This window comes from Hemiscyllium ocellatum, chromosome 17, assembly GCF_020745735.1.
Source record: "Hemiscyllium ocellatum isolate sHemOce1 chromosome 17, sHemOce1.pat.X.cur, whole genome shotgun sequence".
NCBI lineage: Eukaryota > Metazoa > Chordata > Chondrichthyes > Orectolobiformes > Hemiscylliidae > Hemiscyllium > Hemiscyllium ocellatum.
The window spans coordinates 30,349,945-30,377,696 of NC_083417.1; the positions used below are offsets into that span (position 1 = coordinate 30,349,945).

The 27,752-nt window shown below is 41.0% G+C and overlaps 1 protein-coding gene across 1 annotated transcript in view; it reads right to left on the reverse strand.

Annotated features, from left to right (window-relative positions):
- Nucleotides 1-24,981: 24,981 nt before the first annotated feature.
- The window catches only part of slc22a31 (solute carrier family 22 member 31), a 73,000-nt gene continuing 70,229 nt past the window's right edge, over nucleotides 24,982-27,752 (reverse strand). Inside the window, exon 9 of the mRNA XM_060838334.1 lies at nucleotides 24,982-25,387. Within this exon, the coding sequence (XP_060694317.1) occupies nucleotides 24,982-25,387 (406 nt within the window). The remainder of the gene's footprint in view (nucleotides 25,388-27,752) is intronic.

The window sequence follows — 27,752 nt, forward strand, 5'->3', positions numbered from 1 at the left end:
AAATCATTTAAAATAGCTTTTGCCCAGCATACTTAGTCATTTTACATCAAACTTGCACAGTTTGGTGTTGTTCTTAAAATGACTAAGGGCAAAAGTTTCCACAAAGTTTGCAACAGGCAGGCACCCCTGCCCTACCCCCTCCAGCCGCCTCAGGGGACTTAGCTGCAGAGGTGAACGTGATCTCCTGGATTAACAAGCTACAGGAGAGGATCGACGCCTTTATTGAAAAGTCCAGGTCCAGGTGGGAGTCGTTCTTGGTCGTGCTGCAGAAGCCTGACTGAGAAATTGAAAAACTCGAACAACACGTCGGAGGGGCGGAGCTAAAGACAGTGACCTCGGAGACTGCTGCCGAGTTGGCAGTGGGCCGGGTCTGGGCTCTCAAGCAGCGAGTACGGACCTTGGAAGAGCACATTGATGACCTTGATAATCGGGGTTGCTATTCGCAGACCTGGTTTGGACCAACGCCCCCGCCCAGTTCTGTCCTGGCGTCAATGGTATAAAGAGATGCAAATGCTCCTGGAAGCCGCCAGAGTCCTGGGGAATGAACCCCAAGCCATGGTGCACAAGGGTTCCAGGATGATGTTATTCCAGGATTTTTCTCCAGCCATGGTCCCCAAGAGGAGGGCATTCGATGAGATGAAGAAACATCCAAGAGACCTAAATATCCAATATTCCTTGTGTTACCCAGCAATGAAAGATTCGTATACAACTTGGATCACCGGAGAAGGCTAAACACTCTCTTAAATAGACTTAAGATTCAAACTGAATGGATAATGATTTTATATTCTGCTCCAACACCACCCTTCAAATTTCTAACGGAAGCATTCTCCAAGTTGATGGCTTTTGGGGCCTGCCATACAATTCTAGGAGGAGATTTTAATTGTATTATGGACTCAGAGACAGGTAGGATACCTAAGAGTACTATGGGTATATCTCTTAGATCTAGATAATTGGCAGATCTGAATAAGGAGCTAGGACTAGTAGATGTGTGGAGGCGCCTTCACCCCCAGTGAAGAGACTTTACTTTCTACTCTAATCCACAGAAGTGTCATACTAGAATTAATATTATTATTGCTTCCTCGACCCTTTTTAATTCCATATTGTCCAGCAAAATAGGTAATATAGCAATTTCTGATCATGCTGCAGTATATATGGAAGTTAAGACTAGGGGCAATGGGACATTAGTGTATGGAGTCCTTTTTTAATGAAGGATAGCAAATTTATAAAATATTTCTCTCAAGAACTCAAACCTTTTTGGAAATTAATTCAGGTACGGCCAGTAACCCGTCGACAATGTGGGAAACCATTAAGGCTTATGCACGAGGTTTGACCATCTCATATTCCGCGACCCAGAAAAGACAAAAGGGAGAACAACAGCGCCTGCTCAAGGCTCGCTTGAAGGCAGCTGAGACAGCGTATGTTGACAGGCCCTCTATTACTAAGCTACAAAGGATCACAGCCCTTAGAACAGCCTTGAATACCGCACCGACCCAAACAGCAAAGAGGGAAATATTATTTGCAAAGCAAAGATTATATGAATATGGCAACAAGCCTGGCAGATACCTAACGTATCTTGCTCGGAAAAAAAAGCTCCTCAAGCTATTACGTCCATTAGGGAAAGTGGTAGTACTCTGACTTGTGATCGTAAAAGCATCAATACAGCCTTTAGAAAGTTCTATTTTGAACTGTATAAATCGCAGGACTGTGAGGATAAAACTAAGAAGATGGACTCCTTCTTTAAAAACTTGGCCTTTCCGGATTTAACCTTGGAGCAGGTGTTGATCCTGAATGTGCCCCGGTAATGCCGGAAGTACTCGACACAATTAGACAGCTTCCGAGTGGCAAAGCACCTGGACCAGATGGATTCCAGGTTGAATTTTATAAAGAAGTCATAGGGGATCTGGCTGATCCACTTATAGACATGTATAATTACTCACATAGTCAGGGCTGCCTCCTGCCTTCGTTGAGAGAAGCAAATATTTCTCACAATATTAAAAAAGGAAAGGCCCCAGAAGTTTGTTAATCATATAGACCAATATCCTTGCTAAATGTAGATATTAAAACCCTTTCTAAAACATTAGCATTAAGATTGAAAAGGGTCATAAAAGAGGACCAGATGGGGTTTATCAAGGCCCGTAGATCATCTAACAACATTAGAAGGGTCTTAAATATGCTACAACTCTGTCAATGGGAAAGAATACTGGAGATAGTTATCTGCTTGGATGCAGAGAAGGCATTTGACCGGGTTGAATTGTCATATCTATTTTACACACTGGAAAGGTTTGGTGTTGGAGAGGTATTTTCTAAATGGGTCTCAATATTATAAAATGACCCCAAAGCAACCGTGATTACCAATGGTTTAGGTTCAGATAGCTTCAGCGTGGGTAGGGGCTGTCCTCTCTCACCGTTATTATTCACACTAATAATTGAACCACAAGTGGAAGCTATACGACCCGACTCTAACATAACGGCTCCGAGGGTTGGTTTGGGTAAACATAAAATCACTCTATGCAGATGATGTCCTCCTGTTCTTAAGTAATCCTTTGATATCCATGCCCCGCTTAATTCAAGGGATCAATCTATTTAGTATGTTCTCAGGCTATAAAATCAATTTTATGAAATCAGAGGCCATGCTGTTGGGTGGTCTCACTAGTATATCCAATTTATTGGACGGATCTTGCTTTCCCTTTCGGTGGTCACTGGAGTGCTTTCTATACCTAGGCATTTTTATCACCCCAGCATGTGGTCAGCTGTATAAAGAAAATAAGGCAGGGCCTTCAACCCTGGGGAGATCTCCCAATATCCTGGTCAGGCAAAGTAGCTCTAGATAAATTGATTATTCTGCCTCATCCCCTATATCCTATGAGAATGCTTCCTTTGATGTTGCTGAGACTGACGCTACGTAAACTACACGGCTGGATCAGTTCCTTTATTTGGAATCGTAGATGGCCCCTTATCAAATTAGAGAAGCTGCAGCTTGCACAAGCAAGGGGAGGACTGGATTTTTCAGACTTGAGGAGGTATCAGTTGAGCTCTTTATTATGCTATGTAGCTGATTGGGTCTCTTGTGACCCACGATCAATCTGAAACCTCCCAAGCAAAGTGTCCCCTCATCAATCTTTTATTTTTAAATAAGACGAGAGCTATTATGGACTATTGTAAAAACCCTATTGTATTAAATACAATTAAAGTCTGGAGGATAATGTGGCAAGATGAGGGTAACTTACAAAAATCCTCTCCTTACACTCCTATAGTGGGAGCATGGGGTTTTCAGCCAGGGCAGACAGATGCTACATTTAAAACCTGGAGGTGCAGAGGTGTCTCTTGTTTAGGGGACCTGTTCGATGGGGAGGTTATGATGCCTTTTGAACAGCTGCACCAGAAGTTTGGACTGTCTCATGGAGACCTTTTTCGGTATTTCCAAATACGAGATTATATATAGAAGACCACATTATTAGATAGTCCCTACAAATCGGATAGGGAGAGAAGGGTACTACAGCCAATAGGTCCACCCTCAGTCAGTACTCTTTATCAGTCATTACATAATGAGGTATTGAAAGACATGGAACGACTGTTTAAAACATGGAACCAGGAATTGAGGTTAGAAATTCCTTTAGAAACGTGGGAGCACATCTGGGAAAATGCCAGAAAGATCTCTATTTGTAATAGAACTCAACTATTCAATTAAAGATACTCCTTAGGGCTCATATAGCACTGGAATGACTGGCAAAATTTAGGGTAGGAACATCCCCAATGTGTCCTAAAGGCAAAATGGAAGTGGGCACTCTCACACACTGTTTATGGACATGTCACAAGATCCTCAAATACTGGGACAGAGTAGCGAAGCTCTGACAGAGATCTTGGGAACAGAGATTGGATTGGATCCAGTGTCTCTTCTCCTGGGATTTTCAAATCTTACCTCCCTGGATGTGCACGGGAGTAAATCATTTTCCATTCTCTCTTTATGTGCAAGGAAAAATATCTTAGTGAATTGAGTATCTGATGGCCCTCCAGGACATTTGAACTGGCACAGGTTAATCATGGAATATATCCCCCTTGACTTCCTCACAAATATGGTGCACAAAAAACGGAATTATTCTATAAAATATGGCAGCCCTGTCTGAACTATATAGACATGGATATTTTGGCCATATTGTCAAGGGCTTTTGTGGAGCTGTGGTAGTGGTTCTGGCTGGTCTGGGAGCCCCCGGGGGGAGGAATACCGCATAAATATGGGTTTTATTATGACTTGATGTTAATCCATTTTGAGTATGTACTTAACTATTTAATTATTACGTTATTTTTCGCAAGTAATGTAAGATATCTTATTTTATGCTTTGGTCGTTTGTAGAATAGATTAGCAGTTAGTTGAGTTTTTTTTGTTGTGTTTTGGTTATTATTTATTTCTTTTTTATGTATATTTAATTGCATATTAGTGTTTATACTTGTTTGTATTACTTTGTAATTTTGTAACAAATGTTAAAATTCTTTCAATCAAAATAGCTATAAAAAAATGTGAAAAACACCTAGAAGTCAGGAGCTGCACACATTTTATGAAGTAAGTAATTCTACTGACTGACAAAAAGGAGACCATTGTGATAAATCCCACAAAAAATGAACTACATACAATTATAGCTGCTTTACACTTGAAAAATAGAGTACTTCTGAAGCCAGTAAAAAATGAGGTCTGCAGATGCTGGAGATCACAGCTGAAAATGTGTTGCTGGTCAAAGCACAGCAGGCCAGGCAGCATCTCAGGAATAGAGAATTCGACGGTTCGAGCATAAGCCCTTCATCAGGACTTCTGAAGCCAGTGTGTTTCCCTGTCCAACTGCTTCTGCTCCTGGCCATTGTTCAACTGCATTTTATAAATGGGAGTTGAAAGAACACACCTGTTACTTTCAATATGTTGTGGTACTCAATGAATCTTCTGACTGGTGAATAAATGGACCCAGATTTAAAGAACTGTAATATCTTTGGTCAGTGTACAGAATGTTTCTTACATACTTCCTGCTTATTTTTCTCCTCTTTCCAAATTTTAATAAGAGATGCTGCAAACTGTTTGCTGTCTCCTTCTGCCAATAGCCATAGCCGTAGGTAAGAATCATAGAAGTGTTATGGCGTCTGCACTGACAGTCCAATAAACATTATGACTTATGGCTATTCTCTTACTGTTTCCCTGTACCTTTGTACATTGTTTCTATTCAAATAGTGATCTCATGCCCTCTTGAATCAATGGAACCAGCCTCCACTACATTTTCAGGCAGAGCACCCCAGACTCAAATTATTCGGGTGAAAAAAGTTTTTTCTCACACAACATGATCTACCTTTACAAATCACTTTAAATCTGTGACCTTTAGTCCTTGAATTTTTTATGAGCGGTAACATTTTCTCCCAACTATTCTAACCAGATCTCTAATGACCTTGAAAACTCCTATTAGATCTCTTCTTACTCTTCTTTTCAAGGAAAGCGGTGCTAACCTCTTCAGTCTGCCCTCGTTACTGAAGTTTCTCATCTCTTCTGTACTCTCTCTGAGGCATTCACATCCTTCCTAAAATATAGTACCCAGAACTGTGTACAATAATCAAACAGAAAGGACGCATTTAACAGGTAAAATCCCAACTTCCGAGTACATTAGACTCCCAATTTTAAGGAATGTTATTTCTTACTTCCAATTGACCAACTAATCAAAGTTTCCTTCTCCAAACAAGCAAAGGCTATTAAACCTCAACTAGTGGAGAGTTATGTTCAGCTTCATCAACAAACTACAAAATAGCTAAGTTTCTGTTGGGTGTAAAGTTGAACACAATCTAAAAAGGAAATAAAAGGAAATATAGGGTTACCTTGTTGTCTATGCCTTAATTAGCACATTATTTTGTATGAGAATGTACAAGAATCATTGGACAGACTGGATTTGCATGTTAGATTTATGTATTTATCCTGTAAATGTCAGTAGTAATTATTGAAAAATAAACAATAAAATTGCTCTTAAGATTGAGAGATAAATGTAAATGTATTGAATAATGTTGGTAGCTGTTCAAATGATTAAAACAGATAAGACAATGGGTGATCTCATCAAGAATTAGAGAAACTAAAGTTATGGAGGCTGGTATAATTACAACATTTAAAAGACATCTGGATGGGTATATGAATAGGAAGGCAAACAGGACTAAATTTATTTAGGATGTCTGGTTAGTAATGACGAGTTGAACCTAAGGGTCTGTTTTCATGCTTTACATCTCCAAGACTCTTCAATTCTAATAAAAGAACATTGTCTGTGAACTTAACTAATTGAAAAGTCAGGTTACCAATAATGGGCAATCACTGACAGTTATGAACAGTGTTATTCATAACATGATATTTTTAGCTGGACCAAATTAGCATTAGCTGCAGATAGAAAATACTTGCTGTTATTGTAAGAAAGCTTTAAATTCCTTTGCAAAGAGATTTAACTTATCATAGCACATCATTAAAAAAGGTGCAAATTCCAAATACCTTACTTCAATTCATAAACTTAAAAATCTTTAAAATGCCATTGTAAATTCCATTTTTGGTTTTGTGTGATATTATAGTCAATTTAAAAACAGTAGTTTAAATTTTAATGGAAAGTATTGACACCATCAATAATATGCTTGAATAATTCATTGAGCATGACAGAAAGCTAAGTTACTATCCATAGCAATACAATAAAATGTTTATGGCGATTCACTTTTAACTGTATATGTTCATTCGGCTCTATGACACCACTGTGCTACATAATCCTCCAAAGCAGAATACAGTGGACATCTGTTAAGTCTGAATAAACACTCGAGTTATTATAGTATTAGAGATATTCTATCACATGCCTAGCAGCAGTCCCCATCCCAAAAGCTATTTCAAGAGCTTGAGTCGACATGAGTCTATGTCTTACCAACAGCTTCCTCTGTACAGAAGTCTCTTTCAAACCACAAAGTAGTCTCACTGAATTGTCAAGACACCCAATTGTTAAGTTCAATTAAATGATTGAATTGGTGTGCTAAGGACTAACTACTTTTATTTTCAGCTGCTCTATAATATTCTACCAAAAATAACAAAGCAAAAGATAAACCAAATGTCTCTTCCTTCAGCCTGTCGCATTTTAATTATGGCCAAAACTATGCCAGATGATCACTCTTTGCTATCTACTACAGTCAATCACGCATTTCTCATTTAGCCCCATGGTGATTAAAATGTTTAACCCTCCTGTCACTGCATCTTAAAACCATGAGACCTAAAATGTTGGAACAGAAGTAGGCCTTTCAGCCCAATTGAGTCTGCTCCTATGTTCATTGAGATTATGGCTAGTCTGATATTCCTCAGCTCCACTTTTCCGCATTACCCCATAACCCATAGCTTCCCTACTGATTAAAAATCTGCCCACCTCAGCCTTGAATATACTTAATGACCCAAGATCTACAGCCCTCTGTGATAAAGAATTCCACAGATTCACTTGCTTCCTCCTCATCTTTGTCGTAAAAGGATGACTCCTTACTCTGAGATCATGCCCTCTGGTCCTTGACTCTCCCACCAGGAGAATGGCCTACTCTGTCAAGCACCTTAAGAAATACTCCATTGAGTATTAACCTGCTCAACCTCTCCTCATAAAAGAAGTCCTTCCATAAATGGGATCAACCTGGAGAATATTCTCTCTGGACTGCATCCAATGCCAATATAACTTTCCTTTGCACAAAGGGTTCAAAACTGTTCACAGTATTATAATTAGTAATCTAACCAGAGCCTTGTATAGTTTAAGCAAGGGCTCCCTACTTCTACACACCATTTCCTTTGAAATAAAGGCCACCATCCCATTTGACTTTCCTGTTACTTGCTAGCTAGTTCATTTTGATTTATGCACAATGTCTCCAAATCCCTTTGTGCATTCAGCTGTTTTTCTCTCTTTAAATAAAATTCAGCTCCTCAATTCTCCCTGCCAAAGTGCATAACCTCACATTTTCCCACATTATAATCCATCTGCCAACTATTTGCCCACTCACTTAACCTGTCCATCTTCTTCTTTGGGCAGAATCCTCCCAGGCCCTAAATGACATGGGCTATGGTGAGAAATATGGGACAATTATGTATGAAATTGAGGGAGGCCTTTCTCAACACTGTATTTTTCAATGAAGTTCTGGATGTCTAAATGAGATTCTCACTAGCGACAGCGAGTAACTTATTAAAAAGGATGATCGTCTATCATCACCCTCATTCTTACCTAATGTTGCCTCAATACTATAAAGTTTCCCACTCTACCACCCGCTAGATAGAATTTATACACCGACAATGAATGTCAGAGCAAGCACCTAGTGATTTCAGCTTGTTGGTTACTCCACTGGATTGCATCTTGGATGCCCAGTGCAATTGTCTCAGGGAACATCGACGGGCAGCAGCCATGCACACCCATGTCCATTGATGCTGTTGTCCATCATGCATCATCCTCTCTCTACCATCATGGCACATCTCCGATCCACTTAGAGTCATAGAGTCATAGAGATGTACAGCATGGAAACAGACTCTTCGGTCCAACCCGTCCATGCAGATATCCCAACCCAATCTAGTCCCACCTGCCAGCACCCAGCCCATATCCCTCCAAACCCTTCTTATTCATATACCCATCCAAATGCCTTTTAAATGTTGCGATTGTACCAGACTCCACCACTTCCTCTTTTATATCTTTCTCCTCTCACCCTAAACCTATGCCCTCTAGTTCTGGACTCTCCGATCCCAGGGAAATAACTTTGTCTATTTACCCGATCCGTGCCTCTCATAATTTTGTAAACCTCTATAAGGTCACCCCTCAGCCTCTGACACTCCAGGGAAAACAGCCCCAGCCTATTAAGCCTCTCCCTATAGCTCAAATCCTTCAACCCTGGCAATATCCTTGTAAATCTTTTCTGAATCCTTTCAAGTTTCACAACATCTTTTTGATAGGAAGGAGACCAGAATTGCACGCAATATTCCAACAGTGGCCTAACCAATGTTCTGTACAGCCGCAACATGACCTCCAAACTCCTGTACTCAATACTCTGACCAATAAAGGAAAGCATACCAAATGCCTTCTTCACTACCCTATCTACCTGAGCCTCCACTTTCAAGGAACTATGAACCCGCACTCTAAGGTCTCTTTGTTCAGCAACACTCCCGAGGATCTTACCATGAAATATATAAGACCTACTAAGATTTTCTTTCCCAAATTGCAGCACCTCACATTTATCTGAATTAAACTCCATCTGCCACTTCTCAGCCCATTGGCCCATCTGGTCAAGATCCTATTGTAATCTGAGGTCCACTACACCTCCAATTTTGATGTCATCTGCAAACTTATTAACTGTACCTCTTATGCTCACATCCAAATCATTTATGTAAACGACAAAAAGTAGAGGACCCAGCACCGATTCTTGTGGCACTCCACTGGTCACAGGCCTCCAGTCTGAAAAACAACTGTCCACCACTACCGTATGTCTTCTACCTTTGAGCCAGTTCTGTATCCAAATGGCTAGTTCTCCCTGTATTCCGTGAGATCTAATCTTGCTAATCAGTCTCCCATGGGGAACCTTGTCGAACGCCTGACTGAAGTCTGTATAGATCACATCTACTGCTCTGTCCTCATCAATCCTCTTTGTTACTTCCTCGAAAAACTCAATCAAGTTTGTGAGATATGATTTCCCACGCACAAAGCCATTTTGACTATCCCAAATCTGTCCTTTCCAAATACATGTACATCCTGTCCCTCAGGATTCCCTCCAACAACTTGCCCACCACCGAGGTCAGGTTCACTGGTCTATAGTTCCCTGGCTTATCTTTACCACTCTTCTTAAACAGTGGGACCACATTAACCAACCTCCAGTCATCTGGCACCTCACCTGTGACTAATGATGATACAAATATCACAGCAAGAGGCCCAGCAATCACTTCTCTAGCTTCTCACAGAGTTCTAGGGTACACCTGATCAGGTCCTGGGGACTTATTCACCTTTACCCGTTTCAAGACATCCAGCACTTCCTCCTCTGTAATATGGACATTTTGCAAGATGTCACCATCTATTTCCCTACAGTCTATATTTTCCATATCCTTTTCTACAGTAAATACTGATGCAAAATACTAATTTAGTATGTCCCCCATTTTCTATGACTCCACACAAAGGCTGCCTTGCTGATCTTTGAGGAGCCCTATTCTCTCCTTTTGTCCTTTATGTATTTGTAAAAAACTCTTTGGATTCTCCTTAATTCTATTTGCCAAAGCTATCTCAGGTCTCCTTTTTTCCCTTCTAATTTCCCTTTTAAGTATACTCCTATTTCATTTATACTCTTCTAAGAATTCACTCGATCTATCCTGTCTATACCTTCCATATACTTCCTTCTTTTTCTTAACCAAACCCTCAATTTCTTTAGTCATCCAGCATTCCCTAGACCTACCAATCTTTCCTTTCACCCTGACAGGAATATACTTTCTCTTGATTCTTGTTACTATTTTAAATACTTTTCCATCACTATTTTAAATCGAATAGAATTATGCTCGCTGGCCCCAAAGTGCTCCCCCACTGACACCTCAGTCACTTGCCCTGCCTTATTTCCCAAGAATAGGTCAAGTTTTGCACCTTCTCGAGTAGGTACATCCACATACTGAATCAGAAAATCATCTTGCACGTGCTTAACAAATTCCTTTCCATCTAAACCTTTCACACTGTGGCAGTCCCAGTCTATGTTTTGAAAGTTAAAAGCCCATACCATAACCACCCTATTATTCTTATAGATAACTGAGATCCCTTACAAGTTTGTTTCTCGACTTCCCTCTGACTATTACGGGGTCTATAATACAATCCCAATTGGGTTATCATCCCTTTCTTATTTCTCAGTTCCACCCAAATAACTTCCCTGGATGTATTTCCCAGAATATCCTCCCTCAGCACAGCTGTAATGCTGTCCCTTATCAAAAATGCCACACCCCCCTCCTCTCTTGCCTCCCTTTCTATCCTTCCTGTCACATGCTTCTGCATTTTAATGTTGTATTTTGGAGCTTTCTGGCTGCCTCTCATTGCAAAGCAGCTGCCAGGGCACTTTCTGTGCAGGGTTTGGCACCTAGCTTATTCCTTATTCCCAATTCCTCTTGCTCCGCCACAAATGCTCCAGTTCCACCAGTTCCACCACAGAACACATCAGATGGCCTCCTTCTTTCAAGACTGCAATTTCCCCTCCCATGTGGTTGATGAAACCCTCCAGTGCATCTCATCCACATCATGCACCTCTGCCCTCAAACCCCACCCCTCCAACCGCAACAAGGCCTGAAACCTCCCCCCCACCCCGTCCTCACCTTCCACCCCATCAATCTCCATATACATCACATCATCCTCTGCCATTTCCACCACCTGCAAATGGAAGTCAACACCAGAGATATATTTCCCTCCCCAACCCATCTGCTTTCTGTAAAGACCATTCCCTCTGCAACTACCTCGTCAGGTCCACACCCTCTAAAAACCCACCCTCCCCTCCCGGCATCTTCCCCTGCCACTGCAGGAATTGCAAAATCTGTGCCCACACCTCCCCCTTCACATTCGTCCAAGGCCCCAAGGAAGCCTTCCACATCCATCAAAGTTTCACTTGCACCTTGACACATGCTATTTACTGTATCCGTTGCTCCTGATGTGATTTCCTCTACACTGGGGAAACTGGACACCTTCTTACAGAGTACTTCAGAGAACATCTGGGACACCTGCACCAATCAACCCCACCGCCCCATGGCTGAACATTTCAACTCTCCCTTCCACTCTACTGATGGCATGCAGGTCCAAAATGTCGATTTTCCTGCTCCTCAGATGCTGCCTGACTTGCTGTGCTCTTCCAGCACCATAGTCTCAACCTAGCTTTCAGATTCAACCAGGTTGTATCTCAGGGCTGCTCACTCACTTAGCTCACAGCATGTTTGCCTTGTTTTGCTCCTCTGCCACAGTTTAAAGTCTCATATTACCTCAGTCTTGCCTTACTGTTTAGCACAGATACAAATCTAGAAGATTGGCTTTGCTTGTATACTCATCAATCTGGGGGGGTGGACATGTTGCTATACTGCATTGTGCTATGCTAATCCAACACCTGGCAAAAACATAGGCTTCATCCTATTGGCCATGTGACAAAGAGAAGTGGAGTGATTCTCAGTCAGATCAAGAAGGGCTGTCAGTCAGGGGTGCTAGTGTAGTCAGTCATGGGTAATATTTATGATCAGTCCAAAAGCTTGGGCACAATTGCTCATCCATTTGGACTGGTCAGCTCAGTGGTTTGTCTCACTACCATCTGGGGAGTAGGCTATGATAAATTGTACAGGTTGCATACAAACAATCAGGGGATTCGTGTTCCATCAGTCAGGCAGTTTCATAGATCTGATCCATCAGGGATCTGGTCCATCATTAGTTGGGGTTATCTCTCTAAGTCAGTCAACGGTGGTGGGTGGTGGGGGGATGTCCAGGGATGAGTGGAATGAATATCATGTGTTAATATCTGAGGCATTGATGCAGAGGGAAATGGGATTGTAGGCAGTAGGACAGTGAAGGGGAGAAATTCAACATGCGACGGAAGAGCTATCAGAGCATGGGAAGCTGAGGGGAGAGAAGTTGACAGACAGTCACAACCATGTTGACTCAATGAGAGGACTGTGTAGCATGATGGTGGACAGTACCAGACAGCAGTGACTGGACTCAGAGGTAAAGTAGAAAGTTGGAATCTCAATTTTGGGTGGAATATGTGGGCATTCAGTAGAATTGGGCTGTGTAGTGAGTGCTAGATACAAAGGGACGTAGAGGTTTAGGGAGGAAGATGCGATCATTCAGCCAAGTCTAGTAATCACAGTGACCTATGTTGCTATCCAAGATCTCCCGATTCATAAATGTGACCCAGGAATTGAAAATGACTGTGTGTGACTGAATTCATTATCTGCTTGATGGTCAAAACTGTGTGCTTCATTTGAGTGATGGGAAGCCCTTCAAACAGCATCTGCAACAATTAGGCACTCCAACATGGCCAGAACTTTGTTTTATTTGAGTCATTCTATCACCAGTGTTAAGCTGTCATTGTATATGAATGCTGACTGCCCAATTGATCAGGACTTGTTCTCTTTCTTCGGCTCCCTGTTAATGGATCCAGTCCCAGCCAGGGTTTTCATTGCCGTTGCTGAGGTGCAATGAGCCATCAGACTAATGGAAGAGATACAAATGTGCCAGCAACTGCAGGACCAGCAGAAACAGCCATCTTCTGTTACAAACATCGAACTACAGAATGAGAGGTAATTGTAATTTTAAAGAGAATTGCAAGGCTCATGTCCTAGTGTTATTCCTTTAAAGAGAGTGAAAATGAAAATTATTCTCATTGGAAGATATTCTCCACACCATTATTGAATAATGAACAGTAGATTTCTTAAATATGAATATAAGGAGAGAATGGGGAGTGCAGATGCTGGAGAAATCAGAGTTGGTAAAGTGTGGAAAAGGTAAATGTAGGTCAGGCATCATCCAAGGAACAAGAGAATCAATGTTTCAGGCAGGAGACTTCTTCAGGACTGGGGAAGGGGAAGGGGGTTGACAGATAAATTGAGGGGGGGGGGTGCAAAGTAGATGGTGATAGCGATAGGTCGGTGAGAAGAGTGAATTGGATAGGTGGGAAGGAAGATGGACAAGCAGGTCAGGACAAGAAAGTGATCTGAGTAGGAGGGTTGAACCGTGGAATCTGTTTTTGCTGGACTGCTGGTTTGCAGAGATTTTGGTCAGTCATGGTGTTGCTCTTGCCTGGCTTGGCCCCTTGCCCTGGGTGACTCTAGCCTGCTAGAACATTCTGTAATAACCAAATAGCTTCTGCTTTTATCATATCACTATGAAACTGTTTATCTGTAGAAAGTGCAACTCAGCCAAACATTATCAACAGGTGAATGTAGTACCTGGAGTGTGCATTGACTTAAGATCAGAGAACAATAACTCATTATGTACAGTCCTGAGAAATGTCAGCTTGGCATCTTTTGTACTATATAAATCCACTGTGATCACGAAGTGCTTTGGAGATGCACCTGACTAGACTAAAGAACTGTCTGCTCCCCATGAGATCCTGCAATAAATTTTGCCAATATTCAGAGAGTTTCTTCAACATGAACCAACCCCACTTTCCCACAGCCATCCACTTCAACTCCACCTCCCACTTCCGTAAGGGCATATCCATTCTGGGTCTCCACCACCGCCCACACAAGGCCATCCACAAACTGGAGGAACACCTCATTTTCAGCCTCAAGAGCCTACAACACGGCATGAATATTGAATTCACCAATTCCCAAATCTCCCCTCCTCTCACCCCATCCCAGATCCAACCCTCTGACTCCGATCTGCCCTCTTGACTTGAACTACCTGTCCATCTTCCTTCCCACCTATTTGCTCCATCCTTCCCACTGACCTATCACGAACACCTACTACCTTTGCCCACTGATTGCCTACCTTGCCTGAAAAATTGACTGTCTTGCTCCTTGGATACTTCCAGACTTGCTGTGTCTTTTCCATGCTTTATCAACCCTAAATATTGATATAAAACTATTTTGATTCATATAGAATCTGAAAAATCTCTGTAGAATCTTTTCACATGATCTAGAATATTTGCTTGATTTTAACTTGGGATTTCCGTACTCCCTTATGGAATAAATCTGGCTAATTGCAGCTTTAAATTACAGGTGGCAAGGAAACCCACCCTGAACAAGTAGTGTACCCTTCAAATATACAGTTCAGGCCAGATGGTCGTCCTATTATCAGAAGGATATTATTAAACTGGAGAGGGTTCAGAAAAGGTTTAAACTGGGAGTGGGAATGGGGGTTGGGGTATGAGCTATAAAAATAGACTAGAATGATTGGGACTTTTTTCACTGGAGTGGAGGAGGTTGAGGGTGACTATATTGAGTTTTATAAAATTATGAGAGACATGGGTAAGGTGAATGACAAGGGCCTTTTCCTTAGGGTGCAGAAGTTCAAATCTGGGGGCATATTTGTAAGGTGAGTGGAGAAAGATTTAAAAAGGACATATATTACTTAGAGAGTGGTTTGTGTGTGGAATGAACTGCCAGAAAAAAAAGGGGTGGGTGTGTAGACAGTTACAACATTTAAAAGACATTTGGATAAATTCATCAATAGGAAAGGTTTGGAGGGATATGGGCCAAGTGCAGGCAGGTGGGACTAGCTTAGTTTGGGAATATGATTGGCATGGACTAGTTGGACAGAAGGGTCTGTTTCTGTGCTGTGCAACTCTACGATCTGCCACTTCAATTTCAGATCTTCAAAGAGGGAGCTGTGTTGGATTCTTCACTCGGCAAACTGCTTGCAAAGGAACCGGGGTTGGGAAGAAACTGCAAACAAACAAATACATTGCTTTATCAACTGAATCCATTAACCTTCATTTTGAAGGTCAGAATTAATGTTGAGATCTCCCATGTCAACTCCCTCTGAATGGTATACCACAATACTTCCATTTCTGCTGGTTCTGTCCTGCCTGTAGGGCAGGACATATGCAGAAATAATGGTGGTGGTGTCTGAGATATTCTCTGCAAGGTATGATTCTATGAATATGACTATGCAGACTATTGTTTGACTAGTCTGTGATACCGCTCTCCAATTTGGAATTAGCTCCCATGTTAGTATGGAGGACTTTGAAGGTTTGTAGGGCTGAGTTTGCCTTTGTCCGCCTGATTTTATTCCTTTCTCGAGGCTTTTAGTAGTTGTTACAACAGAGTGCATTCCTAGGCCATTTCAGAGGGCAGTTAAGCGTCAACCGCATTACAGTTGGTCTAGAGTCACGTGCAGGCCAGACTAGGTATGCGTAGCAGCTTTTCTTCCCGAAAGGGTACAATGAGATTTTGGAAAACTCAATTTCCATCATTTGGAGGGATTTGAAACCTGAATCGCCTGCATCAATATCACTACAGCATCACCTCCCCTTGGAGGATATCCTGAAACGAAATCCATCCCATCACCCAGGAAAAAACTGAGGATCCTGGCAATGGAGTTAACACTGCCAATTAGAGTTATAGTTCCTCAGGACTCAGATCAAGTCAGTGGGTAGTGTCACATGTCTTGGTGGTGGATGTCAGGCTGCCAGTTGGCCTCAGTAAAGTCTACTCTTTACTCCTGCTTTGTGATACTTCCTGATGAATAGAAGTTTAGAGCTGATATAGCTGAACCTCTAGAGGCTTTTGCAAAATTAATAACCTGAAAACTTCAATGAAAGATTTTAACCTTCACAAGAGGGTTTTATTTCACTGGTTCAGCTTTGTAACAACTATGAAGAATCAGAAAGAACCTGAAGCTGTTTCAAAGGCGAAATTTAGTTCTAACTGCAAATAAGAACCAATATTACACTATTTAGAACAGTTTAGCATTGACTACGCCACTTTAATATATCTGAAAATGTAACATGCATTGACCATGGCACCCATAAATCAATTTAGTGGTGCTGGGACCTCTACGGTTTGTCATTTACATAAATGATTTGGATGCAAGCATAAGAGGTACAGTTAGTAAGTTTGCAGATGACACCAAAATTGGAGGTGTAGTGGACAGCGAAGAGGGTTACCTCAGATTACAACAGGATCTGGACCAGATGGGCAAATGGGCTGAGAAGTGGCAGAGGGAGTTTAATTCAGATAAATGCGAGGTGCTGCATTTTGAGAAAGCAAATCTTAGCAGGACTTATATGCTTAATGGTAAGGTTCTAGAGAGTGTTGCTGAACAAAGAGACCTTGGAGTGCAGGTTCATAGCTCCTTGAAAGTGGAGTCACAGGTAGATAGGATAGGGAAGGCAGCGTTTGGTATGCTTTCCTTTATTGGTCAGAGTATTGAGTACAAAGGTTTGGAGGTCATGTTGCGGCTATACAGGACATTGGTTAGGCCACTGTTGGAATATTGCGTGCAATTTTGGTCTCCTTCCTATCGGAAAGATGTTGTGAAACTCTAAAGGGTTCAGAAAAGATTTACAAGGATGTTGCCAGGGTTGGAGGATTTGAGCTATAGGGAGAGGCTGAACAGGTTGGGGCTGTTTTCCCTGTTGTGTCAGAGGCTGAGGGGTGACCTTATAGAGGTTTACAAAATTATGAGAGGCATGGATAGGATAAATAGACAAAGTCTTTTTCCTTGGATCGGGGAGTCCAGAACTAGAGGGCATAGGTTTAGGGTGAGAGGGGAAAGTTATAAAAGAGACCCAAGGGGCAACGTTTTCACACAGAGGGTGGTACATGTATGGAATGAGCTGCCAGAGGATGTGGTTGAGACTGGTACAATTGCAACATTTAAGAGGCATTTGGATGGGTATATGAATAGGAAGGGTTTGGAGGGATATGGGCTGGGTGCTGGCAGGTGGGACTAGATTGGGTTGGGATATCTGGTCGGCATTGACAGGTTGGACCAAAGGGTCTGTTTCCATGCTGTACATCTCTATGACTCTAATAGCTTGTATTTATGTTATGTTTCTGACCAATGGAAGTAAAAGGATTTAGAAGTGACTAAAGGATTGATCAGAGATACAGTTAAAGAACCATAAATGAAAGGAGGGATGCAGAGATTATGTAAAAGCATGACATAACAGGAGACTACTGAGTATAAAGAACAAATGCATACAGTAGTTTGAGTTATGATGGAGTATAGAATTAAAACAGGCTTCTGCAAATTGGGATGGTTGAATAAACTTGTAAAACAAACAAAAAGTTGTTTAATTTTACTGTACCTTACCTACTTCCAAAGCATTTTAAGGTATACTACATTCAACAATGTCCAGCCAAAGAAGTTAGATAACATGAATTGAAAATGCAGCACCACACTGTGAAGGTGCCCTATTTCAAATGAGATAATAAGCTGTAAAACCATAAGTTTTGGGAACAGAAGTAGGCCATTCTGCCCATTGAGTCTACTCCACCATTCAATGAGATCATGACTGCTCTGATAATCCTCACTTTGCAAGGTTTGTAGCTCAGGTTGAGGTTTAGGGTGTAAGTTTGCTCGCTGAGCTGTAGGTTTGATATCCAGACGTTTCACTACCTGGCTAGGTAACATCAGTGGCGACCTCCAAGTGAAGCGAAGCTGTTGTCTCTCCTGCTTTCTATTTATATCTTTCTCCTGGATGGGGTTCCTGGGGTTTGTGGTGATGTCATTTCCTATTCGTTTTCTGAGGGGTTGATAGATGGCATCTAGATCCATGTGCTTGTTTATGGTGTTGTGGGTGGAGTGCCAGGCCTCTAGGAATTCACTGGCATGTCTTTGCTTAGCCTGTCCCAGGATAGATGTGTTGTCCCAGTCGAAATAGTGGGTTTTTTTATCTGTGTGTAGGGCTATGAGGGAGAGGGGGTCGTGTCTTTTTGGGGCTAGCTGGTGTTCATGTATCCTGGTGGCTAACTTTCTCCTTGTTTGTCCTACATAGTGTTTGTGGCAGTCCTTGCATGGAATTTTATTGATGACGTTGGTTTTGTCCATGGGTTGTACTGAGTCTTTTAAATTTATTAGTTTTTGTTTGAGAGTGTTGGTGGGTTTGTGTGCTACTAGGATTCTGAGGGGTCTCAGTAGTCTGGCTGTCATTTCTGAAACTTCTTTGACATATGGTAAGGTGGTTAGGGTTTCTGGCTGTGTTTTGTCTGATTGTCGTGGTTTGTTTTTAAGGAATCTGCGCACTGTGTTTTTTGAGTATCCATTCTTCTTGAATATGTTGTATCGGTGGTTCTCCTCTGTTTTTCGAAGTTCGTCTGTGCTGCAGTGTGTGGTGGCTCATTGGAATAGTGTTCTGATACAGCTTCGTTTGTGTGTGTTGGGATGGTTGCTGGTGTAGTTGAGTATTTGGTCAGTGTTTGTCAGTTTTCTGTATTCGCAGGTTTGTATTCTCCCTTGTCCTTTCTTTCTACTGTGACATCCAGAAATGCGAGTTTGTTGTCAGCTTCTTCCTCCTGTGTGAACTTTATGCCTGTGAAGGTGTTGTTGATGATGTTAAATGTTTCTTCTATGTTGTTTCGTTTTGTGATGACAAAGGTGTCATCTACGTAGTGAATCCAGATTTTTGCCTTGATGATTGGTAGGGCTGTTTGTTCTAGCCTTTGCATTACCACTTCTACTATGAATCCTGATAGCGGAGATCCCATGGGTGTGCCGTTGGTTTGTTTGTAGACTATGTTGTTGAAAGTGAAGTGGGTGGTGAGGCACAGGTCCACTAGCTTCATGATGTTTTCGTTGGCAATGTGATTGATGGTGGTTGGTGTGTGTGTGATGGTCTGTTCTAAAAGTGTGATGAGTGTTTCCTTTGCTAGGTCGATGTTGATGGAGGTGAACAGTGCTGTTACATCGAATGAGATCATTGCTTCGTCTTCCTCTATTTTGGTGTTTTTGATGATTTTTAGGAATTCCTGGGTGGAGTGGATAGAGTGCTGTGACTCTTCTACCTCCTTCTTCATGGACAAAACCAACATTACCTATAAAATTCCATGCAAGGACTGCCACAAACACTACGTAGGACAAACAGGAAGAAAGTTAGCCACCAGGATACATGAACACCAGCTAGCCACAAAAAGACACGACCCCCTCCCCACACACGGATGAAAAAAAACACCATTTTGACTGGGACAACACATCTATCCTGGGACAGGCTAAGCAAAGACATGCCAGAGAATTCCTAGAGGCCTGGCACTCCAACCATAACACCATAAACAAGAACATAGATCTAGATGCCATCTATCACCCCCTCAGAAAACGAACAGGAAATGACATCACCACAAACCCCAGGAACGCCATCCAGGAGAAAGATATAAATAGAAAGCAGGAGACAACAGCTTCGCTTCACTTGGAGGTCGTCACTGATGATGTTACCTAGCCAGGTAATGAAATGTCTGGATATCAAACCTACAGCTCAGCGAGCAAACCTACACCCTAATCCTTACTTTCCTGCTTTATCACTATAATCCTCGATTCCCTCACTAAATATAAATCTATCACAGCCTTGAATATACTTAATTGCTCATCTTCAACAATCCTTTGTGGTAAAGTATTCTACAGATTCACTACCCTTTGAAAGAAAAAGATTCTTCCTCATGTCTGCCCTAACTGGGTAGCCTTTATGTTGAGATTGTGCCTGCTGGCCCTACGTTCCCACTCCCACTCCCCAAAGAGAAACAATCTCTTCACATCTACCCTGTCAAGCACAATGATAACCTATTGGCCCTCTTTTCTTTTAAAATCCAATGAATAGTGACCTCCTTAACCCCTACAGTAGCACAGTGGTTAGTACTGCTGCCTCACAGTGCCAGAGACCTGGGTTCAATTCCTGCCTCCGGCAAAATGTCTGTGTGGAGTTTGCACATTCTCTCAGCGTCTGTGTGGGTTTCCTCCGGGTGCTCCGGTTTCCTCCCACAGTCCAAAAATGTGCAGGTTAGGTGAATTGGCTAAGCTAAATTACCCCTTCACCTAACACCATGGGCAAACGTAGGGGAATGGGTCTATGTGGGTTGATCTTTGGAGGGTCAGTGTGGACTTGCTGGGCCGAAAGGCCTGTTTGCACGCTGTAATTAATCTAATCTAACGAAATCCCTCAATATCCTGGATCAACTTAGTGAACCATCTCAGAACTGTCTTCAACACTAGGATATCTTTCCTTAGATAAAGAGACCAAAACTGTTTGAAGTATTCTGATCAGTACCATGTACAGTTTCAGCAAGACCTTCCTATTTAATACTCCATTCCCTTTGGCACAAAAGATAACTTTATTTTTGTCTTCCCTACCAATCACTGAACTTGAATACTAGATTTTTATGATCTATTCACAAGGTCGCCCATATCCCACAGTAAAATTCAGACGGACTGTAGTGGTATATGAGTTGAACCAAAAGCAACCATGGTCAGTGGTAAGGCTGGTAGTTTGTTGAGACTGATTTGTTTGGATGATGGTTGAGGATGATGCTGTCCATGCAGCATACAGGGACATTGTGTCAAAACTTTCGGATGATGGTCAGGACAGGCAATCAGCAAACTGCTGCTGTCAAGTACCTGTTCTTTTATGTGTTGGGAATAATGTTATATAGTTTCTCAAAGAGGAGAATTGGAAGTGGCTTAAATCAAATATGTTACTGGGATGCAAATTTATGGAAATAAAATGATTACCACTCAGAGTTGAGATTCTGAAGTAGCTATATGAAGCTTGAGGGGAAATTGAAAACATTTTTCTTGGCATTTAGATTCAGATATATTCATTTTCTGTGTACTTTCCCTTCATTCTCTCTCTTGCTCACATCACACCAACAAGAGGCAAATTTTAAAGGGCCCTTCACCCAACCAAAAACATAAGCAAGTGAACCATCACACATCCCACCTCAAAAGAAAAAGAACCTCCATGAACCATAACATCAATGCATCATATTTTAATTAAAATTTAAAATGTCCAACGTCTGACATTCTCAGTAACTTGATCAAAGGATGACAGCATTTAAATTTTTACATGTTCTTTATGCAACAATATGATACTTAAATGAATGATCAAATTCTGGAAAAAGCATTCACAATTATATTATTCCTTCCTGAAAGGGAACAATTTTTAAAGTAAATGATTACAGCAATAGACTCCAGTGAAGCAAAGAGATGTTTGATGCAATTTTTTTCCAAAAAAGACCAGTCAAAATAATTTACATATATTGTATTTTCTGAAAACATTTATTTGAAAACGTTGAAATGTTGAAACAAGGTTTAATACTTCTATTTCATTTGTGGAGTACTTTCTGTGACAATGATATAATTGTTTCCAAAATAATTGACTGTGATAGCATTAACACCCTCTTGCAACAATATATCAGTATTTGTTATCTTGAATGGTTTGTAGAAATTTGGAGCACCCAGTACACATTATTAATCATTTATGAAGACAGCTTGTAAACTCTTGACGCCAGCCCAACATTCTCCATCCAGTCATAGTCAATGAATTTCTTAATCAAGTAATTATTGTGCCAAAGGTAAAATACACATATGCTGAGGAACTGCAGTCTTTCTCTCTCATTTCATATTAGGATCAGGAATATCCACAATTGTTTGAACTTTAAGTTCCTCTAGGCAACATTTAACCTTGTCTAACGATGTGACCCAAATAACTGGCCTTGACTGATTCACTTTTTACCCAACTTATCACAAAGCCAGTTTTTAAGAGGCCATTTTCACAGGATTCTGTGAAACATTTCATTTGCTTCTTCAGACATTTTGTTCTTAAAATCTCCTTCTTTTGGTTTTCACATCTTCACAGGAGGCACAAGAAGAGTTGCACACAAATTATAAAGTTCCTTAGTTTGGTTTACTTGTGGCTACACAATTACTGATGTCCCAGAAAAAAAGGTTCGACCCGATGTCATGCACCAATTGTGCAATGGGACCTCCAGCTGCATTTCACATTGGCCCGAGGAGCCTGAACAACTCTCAGGAGCCCTCGCTTCACATCCTGAGCCATCTCATAAGTATGCCCTCTACATCCTGTTGCCCAGCAAGGACAGCTTTTTGTACAGGCTGCTGCTGCACACCAGGCACTTCTACTCCTTGATCCACTGCCTGGACATAGCGTGGCATGCTTTCTTACCACCCACTTTCCCAATTTCCATCAGGATCGTGGTGGAGGTAGGGTATTTCATGCAGCAGTGCCATGTCGTCACACATTGTGGTGGTTCATGGACTCCCAACCCAGCTGTTTATTTTGTGACGCTGTGGAGTCTGTGGACTGCATATATATTTGCTCTGGGCAATTGCAAAACCTTTTTAATCATTTGAAATATCTTTTGTTGTGTTTTTAGTTGCACAGCCCCATGCTCTTGATCTTTGGCCATCCAGCGCATGGAGGCAAGTCAGCAGACCTCACGGGCTTGCCAAGTTGCCATTAAAAGGTCATCTTTTATCAGGATCTAATAATTATTTCTTTATTCTGTTTTAGCAATAGTATCTTTATTTGAAAAGACAGCTTGTGAAGTAGCAGAAAGCTTGTTTAGGCACATCTAATTAACATTTTTATAGAGTTGGCAGAAAAAACAGCATATATTTTCAAAATGGGTAATTTTTCTCCATATCAGCATTTTAGGGTTCATTAGTGTTATTAGACAGCTGACTCATGTGGCACATTAGTAGTGTTGCTATCTTTGAGCAGGAGGTCCCAGCTTCAAGTCCCAACTGCTCCAGAAGAGTGTAATAACATCTCTGAACAGGGCAATTAGAAAATGTGTTATTAAATGGGTCATTGATTTCGCATACAAGGTAAATAGGCAAACAACCCAACAACTTTAAACAACTTGGAACAAATTCCACAGAACTATGGCTGGCCTATTAACTAGCCTGCCTCAGCATTTACCTACCCCAAATCTGGACTGGTACTAATTTTGTAGGCCAATATTGCCTTTGCCACAGCAAACATCATGTGATTCACGTTGTTTTGGTTGGAAAAATCAGCCCCAGGTTTGAAACTAGAATATTGAGAAGCCCCAGAATGTAAAATTAGGCCATTCAGCCCAACAAATCCACACCTACCCTCCAACGTGTATCCTACTCAGACTCATCCCCCTACCTTTTCCCCTAACTCTGTAGTTCCTATGGCTAATGCACCTAACCTATGCTTCCCTGAACACCATGTGTAATTTAGTATGGCCAATCCACCAAACTTGCATATCTTCAGACTATGGGAGGAAACCGGAGCACAAACCCACAGAGCCATGGGGAAAGTGTGCAAACTCCAGAAAGAGACAGGCGCCAGAGGCTGGAATTGAACCTAGGTCACTGGTGGTTTGAGGCAGCAGAGCTAACCACTGAGCTACCATGCCACTCCTGTCAGGATACCAGCTGTCAGATGGCGACTTATAAACATCACCACCTTCACAAGGACTATAAATGCTGGCCTTGGTAGTGATGCTCACATTCCATGAGCAAATTTAAGAGAATTTAATTTAGCTGCTACCTCTGTTCAACTTTAAATAATCAAACCACTTCTTTCCTTATTAGCTTCCAAATTTGAATGAAAGTGTGGATCGAGTCATACATAAATGATCACCATGTCACAATTTTGAGAAGAATAGGGTCAAAGTCCAAGGAATTATTTCTTAAATGCCTGGTTTAAAAAAGTCAAATTTCTTGTATTTAAAAAAAAAGCATTAGGAATTTGGCAACTGATTTAGAATTAAACTTCGAAGTATACTTGTTGTCTGTGATTCAATAGTCACCAAATCCCACCTTATAAAAGAGAGAAAAAAAATCAAATCCTATGACTTTGCCTAAAGCTTTCTGCTAGATTGTCTTAAAAAATGTAAACTTTAGATTGGATAACAGGGAACAGATGCCATAATTAATGATGAATGTTAATCCTCAAATTTTACTGCTCAATTGTTCTCTGTTAGCAAACATCAATTACCCAGGTTGAGTAACACCATCCATATAAGGGTTTGATCAATAAATTCTAATATAGAAAAATGAGAGCAAGGAATTCAACCTCCATGAATCAGAATAAATTCAAAACATAGCTTCAGCCCAGACAAAGTTATTTATATAGTAATGATGAGAATGGATACTACAGAAATATTTCATGCTGAGTTAATTCAAAAAGGTTTAATTATAACTTGAGTCACTAGGCTATGTGTAATAATCAACAGACCACACTGTACACATTATTTGTAAGACAACATACATACATACATACATACAAGACAAGCCTAATATATCTCACTGAAGTTGTACACATGCTAAAAGTATATTCAACAAAGTTCTTTCAAATCTGAAATGATAGAAATAAAGTCCTTAGAAAAATGAAATAATGGAGAATTTGCCTTCCTCAGAGTTCAGTCAATGTAGCTTAGAAATACAACTCAAATTAGTACTTAGAAAATACAAAAGGTTCTAATACTTAAATGGGCATTTTCAGTAGTGCAAAATATGCAATAGTAGAGGATATGTAAACAATTCTATATCCATCATGAAGGATTGGCTAAGACGTTGAATCTCTGATCTCATCAATCACACTTTCATTTACAAGATCTTGTGATTCAAAATGGATGTTATGGACCAGTATTTTCTTGGTTGCAGTTACAAGCTTGGAATAGTTTTCTGGATTATAACACCTATGTTGATATGAGCGAAGCAGAGGAGCTCTATCCTTGTTTCGTGATAAACACATGGGAGGGCGTCTCTGATTTTCACCATCTTTTAAAGACTCTGGGAGTGGCTTCCGTTTGCTTTCTGGAAGCAACATGATGCACAGCACTGAGAGGACAGCAAAAGAGGCAAACACAACATGCAGGAGAAAGAAGCCATGTTTATTATGGAGATCCATTATCGGAGATGTTGCTTTTCCAATGCAGCTTGTTGCCATAACAAGACCTAAGCCTGCACCTCTGTGAAAACATTTTGTGAAAATAAGTATTTAAGTTCTTCTGAAAAATTTGTAAGGCTAATTATAAAAAAAGTACTAAATGACAATTCATAATTGGCCAGAAAAATTGCAGGGCAAATGCACAGTTACTTGTGGGCAAACTATTTAGCAATTTCAATTGGTGGTAGTTTGTGGTTAAGTGTGAATACCCAGAAGTTGCTACTTGAATTTCTCTGATCCAATGCTAACTTCACGAAAAAGAAATACTGCTCTTCACTTGCCCACCATTTCTTAAAAAAAAATTGCCCAATAAAGTCACCCGATAAATGTATACATAATAAGTGTTGATACCTAATAAGTGAGTTAATTAGCCTCTCTGGCGTTAAGAATATCAAGAAAAATTTCTCTCTTATGTTTCTTTACTTGATTTTACATCAAAATACAGTTGTAAATTTATTCCCTCCATGTTTATTTTCCAATCCTCTATCTTACTGTTATGAAGATAGCCTACTCATTCCCATTTCCTTACTGCACCATTACCACCTTGCACTTAGTAACTTAAATGGAGAAACATTTTTTCTGTGCGCAGAAGATATTAGAGGCAACGTTAGTGGTCTTCCACTGAACATTTAATCATCTAGCTGGCAGTATGTTCACTGCAAAAGATTATTATACAATCACTAGGTCAAAAATATAGTACCCTATCCCAAACAAAAATCTAATACGTAATTTTATATTGGAGATAACAACACTTTGTCCAAATGTACAGCCTTTCATATATAGAATTGGACACAAATCTCTCACACTTGTACCCTCCGGGTGAAAGAAGTTTCCACACAGTAATAAATTAGAGTTAATGCTACTGAAACCATTTAAAAAGGTTAAAAATCTACATGGATATAGTTCCAATCATAGAGGTATACAGCATGAAAACAGACCCTTTAGACCAACTCATTAATGCTGACCAGATATCCTAAACTAATCCAGTCTCATTTACCAGCACTTGGCCCATATCCCTCTAAACGCTTCCAATTCATTTACCCATCCAAGTGCCTTATAAATGTTGTCATTGTACCAGCCTCCACCACTTCCTCTGGCAGCTCATTCCATACATACACCATCTTTGTGTGAAAAGGTTGCCCCTTAGGTTTAGGGTGACAGGGGAAAAATTTAATAGGGATCAATGCCCTCTAGCTCTGGATTCCCCCCACCCTGGGGAAAAGACCTTATCCATGCCCCTCATGATTTTACAAACCTCTATAAAGTCACCCCTCACCCTCTGACACTCCAGGGAAAACCCCAGCCTATTCAGCCACCAACCCTTGCAACATTTTGAAAATCTTTTCTGAACCCTTTCAAGTTTCACAACATCCTTCCTACATGAGAGAAACAAGAATTGTTTGTAGTATTCCAAAAGTGGCCTAACCAATGTCTTGTATAGCCATAACATGACCTTCCAACTCCTATACTCATTGCTCTGACTAATAAAGGCAAGCATACTAAACACCTTCACTATCCTTTCTACCTGTGAATCCACTTGAACCTGCACTCCGAGGTCTCTATGTTCAGTAACACTCCCAGGACCTTACCATTAAGTGTACAATTCCTGTCCTGATTTGCCTTTCCAAAATGCAGCACCTCACATTTAATGTAAAATTAAACTCCATCTGCCATTCCTCAGCCCATTGGCCCATCTGAACAAGATCCCATTGTAGTATGGGTAGTGTACTTCACTGCGCATTACACCTCCAATTTTAGTGTCATCTGCAAACTTACTAACTATACCTCCTATATTCACATTCAAATCATTTATATAAATAGCAGTGGACCCAACATTGATCCTTCTGGCACACTGCTGGTCACAAGCCTCTCAGTCTGAAAAGCAACCCTCCACCACCCTCAGTCTTCTACCTTTGAGTCAGTTCTGTATCCACATAGCTAGCTCCCTCTCTATTCCATGTGATCTCACCTTGCTAAGCAGTGTACCATGAGGAACCTTGTCAAATGCCTTACTGAAGTCCATATAGATCACGTCTACTGCTCTGCCCTCCTCAATTCTCTATGTTAATTCTTTAAAAATCTTAATCAAGTTAGAAAGACATGACTTCCCACACACAAAGCCACATTGACCATCCCTAATCAGTCCATGCTTTCCCAAAGACATGTAAATCCTCTCCCTCAAGGTTCCCTCCAACAACTTGCCCACCACCGATGTCAGAATCATCAGTCTATCGTTCCCTAGGCTTCTCCTTACCACCTTTCTTAAATAGTGGCATCACATTAGCCAACCTCCAGCCTTCCGACACCTCATTTGTGACTATCCATGATACAAATATCTCAGCAAAGGGGTCCAGCAATCATTTCCCTAGCATCTCACAGTGTTCTAG